The sequence below is a fragment of the Dermacentor albipictus genome, chromosome 10 (genome assembly GCF_038994185.2).
Source record: "Dermacentor albipictus isolate Rhodes 1998 colony chromosome 10, USDA_Dalb.pri_finalv2, whole genome shotgun sequence".
In the NCBI taxonomy this organism is placed as follows: domain Eukaryota; kingdom Metazoa; phylum Arthropoda; class Arachnida; order Ixodida; family Ixodidae; genus Dermacentor; species Dermacentor albipictus.
This window is the reverse complement of record NC_091830.1, coordinates 71,931,281-71,944,459: the sequence shown is the minus strand read 5'-3', so window position 1 is coordinate 71,944,459 and position 13,179 is coordinate 71,931,281. Positions and strand designations below refer to the sequence as shown.

The following is a 13,179-nucleotide window of genomic DNA, read 5'->3' as shown; positions in this document are numbered from 1 at the left end:
AACTTGAACTCTTAGATTTTTTAAAGAAATGCACGTTCGAAGAACCTCAATAAAAACCTCATGCATACAGGTGTTGTGCCTAAGTTTTTTGAGATGGCGGGAGGCCGGTATGCGCCCACTGCCACGTCACAGCACCTTCATTCATGAAGTACTGCGCGAACATGTTTCTTGTTGCCGCAGCACTCGCACTATAGTTCCTTGACGGTGTTGCTTCCAAGTCAAGCAAGTCTCTCCTCTGGATTTCAGTCCTCCATTGAGCTGGAACAATGTTGCCATAGTCGTCCTCCACGTCTGCATAGCCTGGCGGACAGTACGTTGCCTCACTTGCCGCACACAGAAAGTTATGGAGCACACAGCACGCCAGGACAACATAAGTTGCATTGTCGGGCAGTAGGTTGATGCGGCCAAGTAGAACTCGCCATCGTGCAGCCAGAATGCCAAAAGCATTTTCGACGATGCGCCTGGAAAAAATACACTTCGCGCATTAATAAAAGATTGTTCAAATGCTGCCAAAGCCTTTAAGGCATATGTTAAAAAAAGAACTCCAGTGTTCCTAAAAATAAAGCTAGGAACAATCTACTGACAAGCAACCATCTTTTAAATTCAGTTGGAATAACTTCTTTGCACAGCAAAAAGTTGCTGTAGACATCTGGTTTGACTCACCGCAGACCTGCATGGGTGTTTAAAATGCAAGTAAATGTCATATCTGCGTTGCTCTGTTTTCTCCGACTAATACCCTTTCCTCTTTTAACCCCACTGGGACGTGCAGTTCACCAAAGTGCGAATAATACAGAGTATAATAACACAGAGAAAGTAAGGAACACAGGCAAACTTCAGTATGCTTGTGTAATCCGTGCTTAGCGAAGCACAAGTTGTCTTCCTATGGTGAATGAAGGCTTGCCGGAAACCCCCTCCCCATACCTTGCTCTGCTCAGCCTGTAGTTGAAGACCCTCTGGGTCGGCGTCAGGTGTTTTCCTGGGTACGGGCGCAGGAAATCAGGTCGAAGCTGGAATGCCTCGTCCCCAACAAACACGTGAGGTGCAACGTTGTTGCTGTTTGGGAGACGTGCTGGTACTGGGAGGTTCAGGTCTTCATTTCCAAGCTGCCTTCCGAATGAACTTGCCTTGAACACTCCTCCGTCACTGTGCCGGCCTGCAGCCCCAACGTCGACCATGATGAAGCGGTAGCTGGCGTCAACAATCGCCATCAACACGATAGAGAATGTGCCCTGGAGTATGTAAAAAGTCATTCACGTTATTAGAAGCAGCACAGACCAGTTCGTTGCAAAAAAAAATACTTTGAATACTATACCTTGTAGTTAAAATATTTGCTGCCAGAGTTTGGTGGCGCCTTAATTTGGATGTGCTTGCCATCGACTGCCCCGATACAATTGGGGAAATTCCAGCGCCTGCTGAATTTCTCAGCGATGTTTTGCCATTGGGCAAGTCCTGGCTCCTAGGTTACACAAACAAGAAAGCAGTGCATTTTGAACAGGTTGCAATGCATGACATCGCTTAAACAGAAATAACTTCACTTCTGAGTATTTAACGCTCTTAATGCCTGTTACGCCCGTGATCCGCTTCACAAAAAAGAGTATAAACAAAAATAAGGCCAGCCATACTCACAGGTAGGTACAGCGACTGTAAGTGCCGCCAGAGAACTTTGCAGGTGTGGTGAATGACGACACGACATGTTGATGGCGCAACTGTGAAATTCATTGCAATCTGCTTGATTGCACTCCCTGAGGAGAGGTACCTGCGCACATAGAAAAACGCTCAATCAATGAGGTGAAACAGTGGGGCTCTTCGATTTACAGACTCGGAATCACCGTCGACTCCCCGAGAAGCAGTCTAGCATTCGTTTTTAACATATATTCCTGTGGCGTGGGAAATCCTAGGACTACCCGCAAACATTCCGCGGCGAGTCCGAGATTGTAAATCGAAGAGCCCTAGTATGTGAAAGCATTAGTCATATTGCAATCGATGCTGTACCTGAGGGTGATGGCCAGCCTCTCTTCAGAACACAAAGGTTCGCGACACAAGAACGACTTCACCAAGTCCCTTTTCACCAGTTCGTGCAGTTCGTTGAACTTGGGTGGTGTCATTCTATAGTATCTAAAAAACATGGTGGGGTCTGCGTCCTTTTTCATGACTTGGAACTGGAACGATTGGAGTAAAACAAGAACATTATTGAACTGTTTAAATGTATAGTCTTTTACAAAGCACTCTATGACTGGTATATGTACCTTCTTTTTCTCTTTTTTTATTCTAAGGGAGCAATTCATGAAGTCTTGCTCAGCTGCCAAAAGCTATAAATACATGCATCAACGACGCGGCCCTCACCATATTACAAAGGTTACGTCACCTGCCGTCAGCACCCAAAGACAAAAATTTCTCCCAACGGCTGGCGTAATCACTAACGCCGAATCGGAAATCAGACGGAGGAGAATGACGCACTATGTCCATTACTAACTCTTGAGTCTAGGCGGATGGAGATGACCCATTTGATATTGCTCATACCACCAGCGCGGCAAGAAGTTTTTAGCCACAAACTGCTGAATGAAACGCCTCATACAAGGGTGATGCATCAGACCAGTACACTCTGTGCTGTTTACACTTACATGTCAGCGGCAATTTCGCAAATTGTAGGAAACACAAACCGGTACTTACCGCGGTGTGGTACTCTCTTTCTTTTTTTAACGCGATAGCGTTAAGGAGCTCGTGTCGCAGAAAAGCCGGTGTCGTCGGTGTCGGCGTCGGCGTCGGCGGCGTTGACCGTGAGCGATAAATCACGGCAGGCGCTTCATAAATAAAAAGCAACTTCCAAGATTGGCCCGGTGGGAATCGAACCCAGGTCTCCGGAGTGTGAGACGGAGACGCTACCACTCAGCCACGAGTTCGATGCTTCCAAGCGGTGCAAACGCGCCTCTAGTGAATGCGGTGTTGCCTTCGAAACGAGCCGTGGAAAGTTATACTGCGGTGTATATCGGTAATTATGAACATGTAACGTACAGAAGTCACAATTACACGAGTTGCGAAGTGCGTTTTCTCTGTTGCCATACCTGGTGCACCCAGTGTTTACGCTGCCTTTTTTTTCTTTGAAGTTCTATTAACTTCATTAACAATAATTTCTTCTTCTGAAGGAGGAGGCTCCGAATAAGAGCCATGGTTAGGCAAGTTCACGTGTGCTACTTTCGGGTCTGCTTGCTTCGGCCGCGCGCGCGTTGAGCCACAGAACAGAGCCGCGGTGTTCAAGGAGCCGAAAGTTGTTTACCCGCCCAGTGTTGCCACAACGCATAGCATCGCCGCTTTCATTAAACTACATCGGCACATGAATGTCCCAAACACATAAAAAAGACTAGAAATCATTTCTAAACAAAATTGCACGCGTTTTTAGAGTGTTCCGTAATTCAAAAGCGATAATAATTGTCGTTAAAGTTTTTTTTTTGTCACGTGTTTCACGACAGCGCATTTGCCTCGTCTAGCCACACTGATAACAACGCAGCGACTCGCCCGCGGCGGCCGGCCTATCTTCGCTGCATGTAGCGCAGCCCGACGAACATACGGCGTCGCGCCGCGGCAGATTTTCTGCCGCCCGAACTTCATCGTGAAAGTTCGCTCCATGTATTCTGGCCTTAAGGCAGAGGTTTCAAGCACTCAGCAAAGTCAAGCGAACAGCGCATACATTCTTTAGAATCACGCGTACAAAATACAGAACAGCGTACGTTTGAATAAAGAACAAGCACAAGAAAAGCATCCAAACAACACAGTTCATAATTCGGCGTTCCTTATAAAAATGCGAAGCACGTAGGTCTCCCCGTGTAACTTTCTTAAGAAATATTACTTCTGCGCAAGCTGGCAGTATTGCGACGTCAGGTGTGATGTCTCTTGCCTTTCGTAAATAAAAGAACCAGCCTAGTAACTGATTTCAGTGTTGTTGCAGCCCCTTCATGGGTGGCGACATGCTGTCAGAATTAGCATTACTTCCACGATTACCTTTACTCTAATTTATCATTACCGTTATTGTCATAAAGCCTTGAATACCCCTTCAGCATTTTTAGTGGTGGTTTTCAACAGCATTGCTGGACAACCACTTTTGCAGGGCCGGTGGAGCGAATCTGTTCTTTAAGGAATAAAAATGCTAATTATAATTTGACCAAACAGTGTTTCCAAAATTTATTTTTTTCACAACAAAAATGGTCGTTAGATAAGAAGTGACCTACCATATAGTATCATCAGCGCATTATGAGCCCCATGGAAAGGGTGCTAGGAAAGCTGCTTATTATTTTTAAGGTGGTGCCGCCAAAAATGTTCAATTTAGTGAAAACGAGTTCAACCTTTCGTGCACGGACGAAACGTTTATTAGAAAGGAATGAATAGTTGCTGCAGATACAAAGCCAACTTATTTTACAGCGAAGCCGTTAGCCTCTAGTTGGTCGGGGTTTTTCGTCTCCGTCAGCAAGAAGCAGAAAAAAGTGAACAAAAAACGCGTATATATCCTTGACAATCAGGCATACAGAACACAGATCAGTATTCATTTCAATAATGAAGGGCACAAAGCAAGCGTCAAAATCGCATGATGGATGATAAGGCGCCTGGGAACAATGCGAGGCACGTACCTTCTCCCCACGTGGGTTTCCCGGTAAATATTACGGTTGCATAAGCTGCGCCAGTGGGAAAGTGGCAACATCATCATACAAATCTGTGAGTGACGCATGTCACCAAACTTCAAATGCAAAAGGTGTACTTCCTCTCATCCTTCGTCCGGGCTGCGCTGCCCACCCATAGGAACATGTTCAATCACCATCTCGCCCAGCTTGCATTGTTAAAAGGGAGACGGTCCTGCAACACCGTTCATTGCAACACCGTTCATTGCAACACCGCTATGGGTAGACCACGAAAAGACTCTGGAGGAGCTGCGTGAATGCGATGAGCATCGAAGAGCACAAAATCGTAATCCTCAGCAACGGTGTGGTGCTAAGAGTAGGCGCAGCAATAAAACATTTCGTATCCCCATTGAAGCTATTTCAGTAGTTTCCTAACAGCTTCGCTGGCCATCGACTTTCGCAGGGATGAAGGTATTGAAAGATCCTCTCATGCTGCAATAATCTTTGTAATATAACAAAGTATAACCCAGTCATTCATATTAAGCGACGACGAAACACGCCTACAGACTGGTTTCGAGAGCATGGATCTATAAGCACTCGACTATCTCAAGTCGAGGAATTCATATGCCGAGTGTTTTATTGCGACGGCAATTATACGGACACGACAGGCGCATGTTTGCCATCGGCGTCGCCGTCGTCGTGATGTCCCATACAAAGTACAAGGGCGATGAAACCGTCACCGCGTGCCGTATGCTGCATACCCGAGTGAAAGCGTGCTTGGGTGAGCCGACGATCGTGGCTCGCGATCAATCTCGCGCGCTCAAGGGAGGGAATCGGGGAGGAAACGGGGCCTCTTCTGTCGGGCGCATGGAACCGGGGGGTGGGGAGGCAGGGGCCGTTGTACTTCGGCAACATCTTGAAAGCGATCTCTTTTGGGGCAAACGCTTGGTGGGCCGACGGCTCCTAGCTTTGCGTGTGCTGTGTTCTCAAGGCTCAGTTGACGCTGAGGCACTAGAAAGCACGAAGGTAACTTCGCTCGCTGGTGCTGCCGTGCTTCCTCACGCCAGCGTCCTCACAGCGAGTGTCCGCGTCCATCGAGTGCGATGTGTGCATGTTTGCCTCTGCGTGCTGGAACCATGCTAGCGCGCAGAGGCAAGATTACTGATTACGTAACTCAAGTGCACCATGCGCTTCAGTTAGCAAGCGAGTTTTTAAGAGCTAATACGGCCGATAAAACTACTATCCTTACTTCGTATGGCTATCAATTAATTTGCTATCGCAATCGATGCTTCGCCTATTGGGTGAAACTGCGAATTTTTTTCCATTTCTTCTCCGAAACGTTATAATTTGAGCGGCATGCGTCATGGGGACATTATTCATTGTTTAGGTTACTCGTGTTATTGGTAACTGTTATTGCTTAATGCTATGCTGATGACCATGTAACGTGTACAGATTACGAGCCTCTGGATAAGTAGTTTGTGCAGTTATGTGGGCAATAAACAAACCTTTAGCTAATTCACTTTTTATATCATAATTTTGGAGAGCAGAGGGAAACGAGCAGTTCAGAGCCCGTCCGCGGCATTATATAGCTGCGGGAATAAATTTTCAGTAAAGAAACTCCTTTATGAGCAGGATAATAAATATTTCACATTTGAAGGCTCTGTCATAGCGAAATTAGCGCGGACTGTGCTCGCTTAGCACATCAGAATCGCCACAATGCATTTCGTCAAGCTGTCTTCGTCACTAAAGGACCGGCCCAGTGAGAAAGTGTCTGGCGTATCGCCTTTGTAATCTTGTTTCCTAATGGCGGTAGCGCAATGGCTTGATGGCGGTAGTACGATAAAAATGCGCCATCATTCCGCGGTGCATCGCTTGTGCAGCGCATTAGTTTGTACTCTTCACCGTCACTCCTCTCATTTTGTTGCGATAGGATTTCATGGACACTCGATGGTGAATTTTCACCGCCGCCGTCGGCGCCTACATCGCTGTGATGTTTCGTATAAAGTACAAGTATGATAAGATACTATCGCGCATTGCGGCGCAACGTACTGCAAATAGCAGATAGTTGTACGAAGTAAGGATAGCAGTTTTATCGGCCGTATTAACTTCTAAAAATTCGCCTACTAACTAAATTGACCATGATAAAATATGTAAGCGTGACTCAACTAGGATGTAGAAAGAAACAGACACACGGAGACAGCGCTGTCTTTGTGTGTCTGCTTACTTCTACGTCTTTGTTCGGTCATGCTTGCACATTCCATCATGGATTCAAACAAACTAGCCGGTCAACGTGTTTGAACTAAATTAACCAGCCCGGTGTCACGCGAGCACAAGCAAGCATGAACACATCTCGCTCATAGAGTGCGGAAACTTCTGTCAGATTGCTGGAGTGAGAAATCGCAGCAGGAGCCGCGAGCCAATTGACCTCAACGCATCGGTCGCTTCAACGCGTACGAAACGTCAAAACCACAGCGCATGTACGAGGCTATCGGCACTACGCGCATTCTGGAAACATCGCAGTTATTTTTGAAGATGAGGCCCGCGCGGACTCGCACTTTAACCGCGTCGCAGACCGCTTTCAAGGCACGAGTGCTGGCAACGCGTCCCTACGTTGTCCGCAAAGGCGTCTACTGCAGCGTCCGCGATTGGCGTGGCCAACGCCGTTGTAGACACTTCAGTTCTGTCCAGTCTGTACGGAGCAGCGGGCGAGGAGGACACGGAGGCACCATAGCAGCCGGCGCACAGACAGACAAACAGAGAAAGAAGTTTTATTTTGGTCCTCAGAAGACGATAAGTATCTCCGTTAGGGGGCAGCGTCTGCGGGCCGCACCCACGACAGAGCCGGGAGGTTGAGACTCTCGGCGATATCGTGGGCTCTCTGGACAGCCCTGAGTTGCTCTTCCTTGGCGGAGCTGGTGACGAGCCGGAGCCAGTCTTCCTTCGAAGAAGGATAGTCTGAGCCCCCGCGCAAGTCGAGGCACTGCCAGAGCATGTGCTTAAGAGTGCATTTGCGATGTCCACAGCGCGGGCAGGCCGGGCTGATGCCGCCTAGAAATTTTGAGCAAATAAATGGAGACGGAGACGTCTCCGTCTGCAGAATTCGCGGGGTAATGGCCTGTAGTCCATTTAGGTGTGTGTGTGGAAGCGGAAACTTCCGACGCCCTAGTTAATAGTCCTTGCAGACCTCATTAAAAGTAAGGAGAGGGTACCTGTGACATTGCCATCCCCCGGCCTCCGGTTGCCCACTTCCGGCGCGGCGGGTGAAATCTCGCGCCTGGGAGTGAGAAAGTTCGTTGGCGTTGGGGACGGCTTCATGAGCATCGCTGCCCATGTGACCGGGGAACCAGATTAAGTGCTTTTTGCCTGTCCAAGGTGCTGCAGAGAGAACGCGAGCGGGTTCCTTGCATACGGAGCCTTTCATGAATGCTCTAACGGCAGCTCGCGAGTCTCTGAAGATAGTGTAACGGTTCGTGGCGGCCATGGCGATGGCTGCAGCCACCTGTTCGGCTTTGCCGGCGTTCACATTCTGATGCGTAAGTGACGTCAGGGGCTCCGCCGGCAGCAAGGTAGCCATCGAAACGAAATGAGTGGAAGCAGCGAATTGCGCAAGGCGACGCTGTCCTCAATCTTAGTCGCAAGGCTAAGAAGGGCCCTGGCCCTCGCTTTACGTCTGCCGTATTTGTGCTCAGGGTGCATATCTCTAGGTATCTGGGATACTGAATATATTTCTCTGACTGTGACGGGGAGCGCGCACTCCCTCTGTTTAGTGATGTTCGAACCTTTACCAATATACGCTAGTACCTGTCTGCCGGCTTCCGTGGAATGCAGTATTGCAACTTGTGCCATCTGTTGCGACTTCACTATCTCTTCAAAGGTGTTGTGGACGCCTAGCTCCAACAGTCATTCAGTACTGGTGCTCAGTGTGAGACCCAGTGCCTTTTTTATGCTCTTGCTTATGATTGTTTCTACTCTAGCCGCGTCCCTTATACTCCACTTCTAGGCCAGAGCTATGTAGTTAATGTAGCTGATTAGGAAGGCGTGGAAGAGTCGCCTAAGATTATCCTCCGATAGCCCCCCTTTTTTGTCGGCCACCCTCGCGATTAACGTTTTCATGGAATCGGCTTTGGTTGCGATGCGCTCTAAGGTGTAGTCATTACGCCTCGCATCAAGAAACGCACTTTTTTCTCTTCGGATATTTCCACGTCAGCGTGCCGGAAAAGACGGGTCATCTCTTCCATAAGATGGCAATGGTCTCATTGGTTAGTTGGCCTCGGGTTTCCAGCAGAACATCGGCCCTTTTCTTACGGAGAACGCTCGTGGACGTCCTCAGGAATTTACGACTGAACAGGTCCTATGTCGTAATGGTGGACTCCCGGTTCTCGAACCAAGTCCTCGCAACATCTTCCAAGGAGAAGTACACATGTCGTAGCTTATCCTCAGCGGTCCAGTTGTTGAAGGTCGAGAACCTTTCGAAGGTTGCGAGCCAGGTTTCCGGTTCCTCCCCCGTAGGTAGCGACGTAGCTCCACGGAAGCTAGATAGCTCTCTGTGCTGTTGAAATACGATGGTGGACACTAGGGCGGCCATTGTGGTTGCCTTGGCCACAATCTTCTTGGTCTTCTCAGGTAGAAATCCATGCTCCGCGGATAGCTGTTGAAGACGGCGGCTTGCTCGATGGTCCGAGACTACGTTGGTGTTCTCTTTGCGGTCCGGGCTTGGATCACGGCTTGTCGGGGTCATCCGGTACATGAACGCACCCGGACCTCCACCAGATGTCAAGTCGAGTGACCGTCTTAAGAACACAGTAGCAATACTGTGAAAGACGAAACTAACTTTTATTGGATGGAACTGTGCCCACAAAAACAGGCCACACCTAAAGAATGGCGACAACGGCGAACACAGTCGGCGATAGTCAAAATCTGATCAGCTTGTCAAGCGCGTCCGCTTTTATAGATCAGTCGTCGAACGTTCCAGAGTAACCACTGGGACCCGCGTGCCTTCCACAAAGCTCTACATTATTCGCGTCGCGCACACATGCGATCAGATTACACAAGGTTCGGTCACAGACAGCGGGTGGAAGCATCGATAACATTCCAAAAACTTCCTACACATGCAGATGCTCCCTGCGCTGAGCGATAACATCTCTTAGACGTTAAAAGCGTTCACCCGTAAAAGATAAACGAATTCACGTGTCAATATGATGTACAGAACATCATCATCATCAACCTGGTTACGCCCACTGCAGGGCAAAGGCCTCTCCCATACTTCTCCAACAACCCCGGTCATGTACTAATAGTGGCCATGTCGTCCCTGCAAACTTCTTAATCTCATCCGGCCACCTAACTTTCTGACACCCCCTGCTACGCTTCGCATCCCTTGGAATCCAGTCCGTAACCCTGAATGACCATCGGTTATCTTCCCTCCTCATTACATGTCCTGCCCATGCCCATTTCTTTTTCTTGATTTCAATTAAGATGTCATTAACTCGCGTTTCTTTCCTCACCCAATCTGCTCTTTTCTTATACCTTAATGTTACACCCTTCATTCTTCTTTCCATAGCTCGTTGCGTCGTCCTGAATTTAAGTAGAACCCTTTTCGTAAGCCTCCCGCTTTGTGCACCGTGAGTACTGGTAAGACACAGCTGTTATACACTTTTCTCTCGAGGGATATGGCAACCGGCTGTTCATGATCTGAGAATTCCTGCCAAACGCACCCCAGCCCATTCTTATTCTTCTGATTATTTCAGTCTCATGATCCGGATCCGGGGTCACTACCTGCCCTAAGTAGATGTATTCCCTTACCGCTTCCAGCGCCTCGCTACCTATCGTAAACTACTGTTCTCTTCCGAGACTGTTAAACATTACTTTAGTTTTGTGCAGATTAATTTTTAGACCCGCTCTTCTGCTTTGCCTCTCCGTGTCACTGAGAATACATTGCAGTTGGTCCCTTGAGTTACTAAGCAACGCAATATCATCAGCGAATCGCAAGTTACTAAGGTATTCTCCATTAACTCTTATCCCCACTTCTTCCCAATCCAGGTCTCGGAATACATCCTGTAAACACGCTGTGAATAGCATTGGAGAGATCGCATCTCCCTGCCTGACGCCTTTCTTTATAGGGATTCTGTTGCTTTTTTTATGGAGGACTATGGTGGCTGATATAGCTGCTATAGATATCTTTCAGTATTTTTACATACTGCTAGTCTACACCCTGATTCCGCAATGCCTCCATCACTGCTGAAGTAGTCTTTACGGAATCCTGCCTGGTCCTTTGGTTGAGAAAAGTCTAATGTGTTCCTGATTCTATGTGTGATTGCCTTAGTATATATTTTGTAGGGAACTGACAGTAAGCTGATCGGTCTATAATTTTTCAAGTCTTTGGCGTCCCCTTTCTTATGGATTAGGATTATGTTAGCGTTCTTGAATGATTCCGGTACGCTCGAGGTCATGGGGCATTGCGTATACAGGGTGGCCAGTTTCTCTAGAACAATCTGCCCACCATCCTTCAGCAAATCTGTTGTTACCTGATCCTCCCCAGCTTCCTTCCCCCTTTGCATTGCTCCCAAGTCTTTCTTTACTTTTTCCAGCGTTACCTGTGTGATTTCGAATTCCTCTACACTGTTCTCTCTTCCATTATCGTCGTGGGTGCTACTGGTACTGTATAAATCTCTATAGAACTCCTCAGCCCCTTGAACTATCTCATCCATATTAGTAATGATATTGCCGGCTTTGTCTCTGGACGCATACATCTGATTCTTGCCAATTCCTAGCTTCTTTTTCACTGCTTTTAGGCCTCCTCCGTTCCTGAGAGCAAGTTAAATTCTATCCATATTATACTTCCTTGTGTCAGCTGTCTTACGCTTGTTGATTAAATTCGAAAGTTCTGCCAGCTGTAGGGTTACAGTCTTTCATACATTGGCGTTTCTTGATCAGATCTTTCGTCTCCTGCGATAGCTTACTCGTATCCTGTCTAACGAAGTTACCACCGGCTTAATCTCATCCGCAAGGATGTACACAACATGTGAGATGCAAAACATTGCTGCAGCACAACTGCCTCACCAGAGCCTTTGAAACACAAGGGCCTGGAGGCATGTGCAATACAGTACGACTATCCCAGCGGCATCCTCTAAAGAGAGGAAGTGCTACGAATGTATGGGACTAATAGCATGCAATACCGCATCTCTGAGGAAACTTGGGACTGTGTCTGTATTAAAAGCGGTTCTGGAGCGAGAAACAATGTAGGATGAACATAAATGTGCTGCAGGTATGCTAAGGAAAAATCTCTTTCTCTCAGATTCGGCTTCCCGACACTCCAGGTGGACGTGGAGTACGGTCAGCCTCTCCGCGCATCTACCACAGGTTGGAGAGTCAGTTCCGGTGAGTAGAAAATTATGGGTTCCAAATGAGTGTCATATTCTGAGACGACAGAATAGGACATCTGTTCGGCTGCGATTTTGTAGCACAGGGCCAGAATCCTAACTGTGACTTTATCAGGTGAAGCTTATTATTTGTTTCCGCGTCCCACATGCGTTTCCAGTGGTTTCGCAATTTCTTTTTAAAGAAAAGCCTCAGATCTGTGACAGGCACATCAGCGGTAGAGTTAACAGCTTGCGATGCGATGGACGTGGCCATCTGGTCCCTCAGAACGTTACCCTCGATGCTCCTATGGCCCGGTACCCAACATATAATGATATGCTGGTTATACATGTACGCTTTACACTAGACGGAATAGAGTTCATTAAATACTGGATTTTTGTGTGTATAGAGTGACATCAAGGCCTTCACGACGCCTACGAAGTCTGTATATATCGCTGATTTTTGAAGTTTTGATTTTCCTAAATGCTTCACAGCAGAAAGTAATGCGTAGGCCTCGGCCGTAAAGATGCTTGTTTCCGGATACAGTACACAGGATTCTGAGAAGGATGGGCCGACGCCTGCATAAGACGCCCCGGCATTTGACTTCGAAGAGTCAGTCTAGAATTCTTCGCAGGAGTGCTTGTGCTCGAGTTCTAGGAGTGCTTGTGCTGGAGTTCTAGGAAATGCATTCAGACTTCGATTTCTGGTGAGTGTTTTGTTACTCCTAAAAATCATATGTCACATTCTACCACCTGCCACTCCCAAGGTGGTAACAGCTTGGTTGGACGCATTAGGCGAAGCTCGAGGAGTGGGATATCACTAAGCTCCCTCACACAAAGCGAGCGAGACCAGGCCAATAAAAGCGGCGGCGGACGCGGTCGTACGTGCGGGTTACCCCAAGATGTCCTGCAGTGGGTGCGTCATGCATCTCAAAGAGCACAGTCTGTCGTAGATGTTTTGGCACGACAAGAAGAACATCAGGGCTATCAGGGAGGAAGCTCCTTTGGTACAGAATGCCGCCCTGGAGGACATATCGGCGAACGGATGCGTCGGTAGGTGTAGAGCGCAGACGCTCGATGAGTACTCGCAGCGATAGGTCTCGGTACTGCTCATCGGCGATGTTAGCGAAGGCGGACACAGAGAAAATGCCGTCGGCGGTACTACTGTCGGCGTCGTCAGGCTTGTCTACCGGGTAGCGAGACAGGCAGTCAGCGTCCTT

The 13,179-nt window shown here is 48.0% G+C and overlaps 1 protein-coding gene across 1 annotated transcript; it reads right to left on the bottom strand.

The window, feature by feature from the left end:
- Positions 1-79: 79 nt before the first annotated feature.
- Positions 80-1,738, bottom strand: LOC139050339 (uncharacterized). The gene is made up of 4 exons (XM_070526574.1): positions 1,627-1,738; positions 1,313-1,456; positions 922-1,229; positions 80-461 (listed from the first exon to the last, which is right to left on the bottom strand). The coding sequence occupies exons 1-4, from the start codon at positions 1,717-1,719 to the stop codon at positions 80-82; spliced, it is 927 nt and encodes a 308-aa protein (XP_070382675.1). The 5' UTR covers positions 1,720-1,738.
- Positions 1,739-13,179: the final 11,441 nt, after the last annotated feature.

What these genes read in the sequence shown, in the direction of transcription:
- LOC139050339 (XM_070526574.1), bottom strand. Translation starts at nt 1,719, where the DNA reads ATGAATTTCACAGTTGCGCCATCAACATGTCGTGTCGTCATTCACCAC. An exon ending in TACAGTCGCTGTACCTACCT is followed by an intron (nt 1,457 to 1,626) that starts GTGAGTATGGCT and finishes TGTGTAACCTAG; the next exon opens with GAGCCAGGACTTGCCCAATG. An exon ending in TACAGGCTGAGCAGAGCAAG is followed by an intron (nt 462 to 921) that starts GTATGGGGAGGG and finishes TATTTTTTCCAG; the next exon opens with GCGCATCGTCGAAAATGCTT.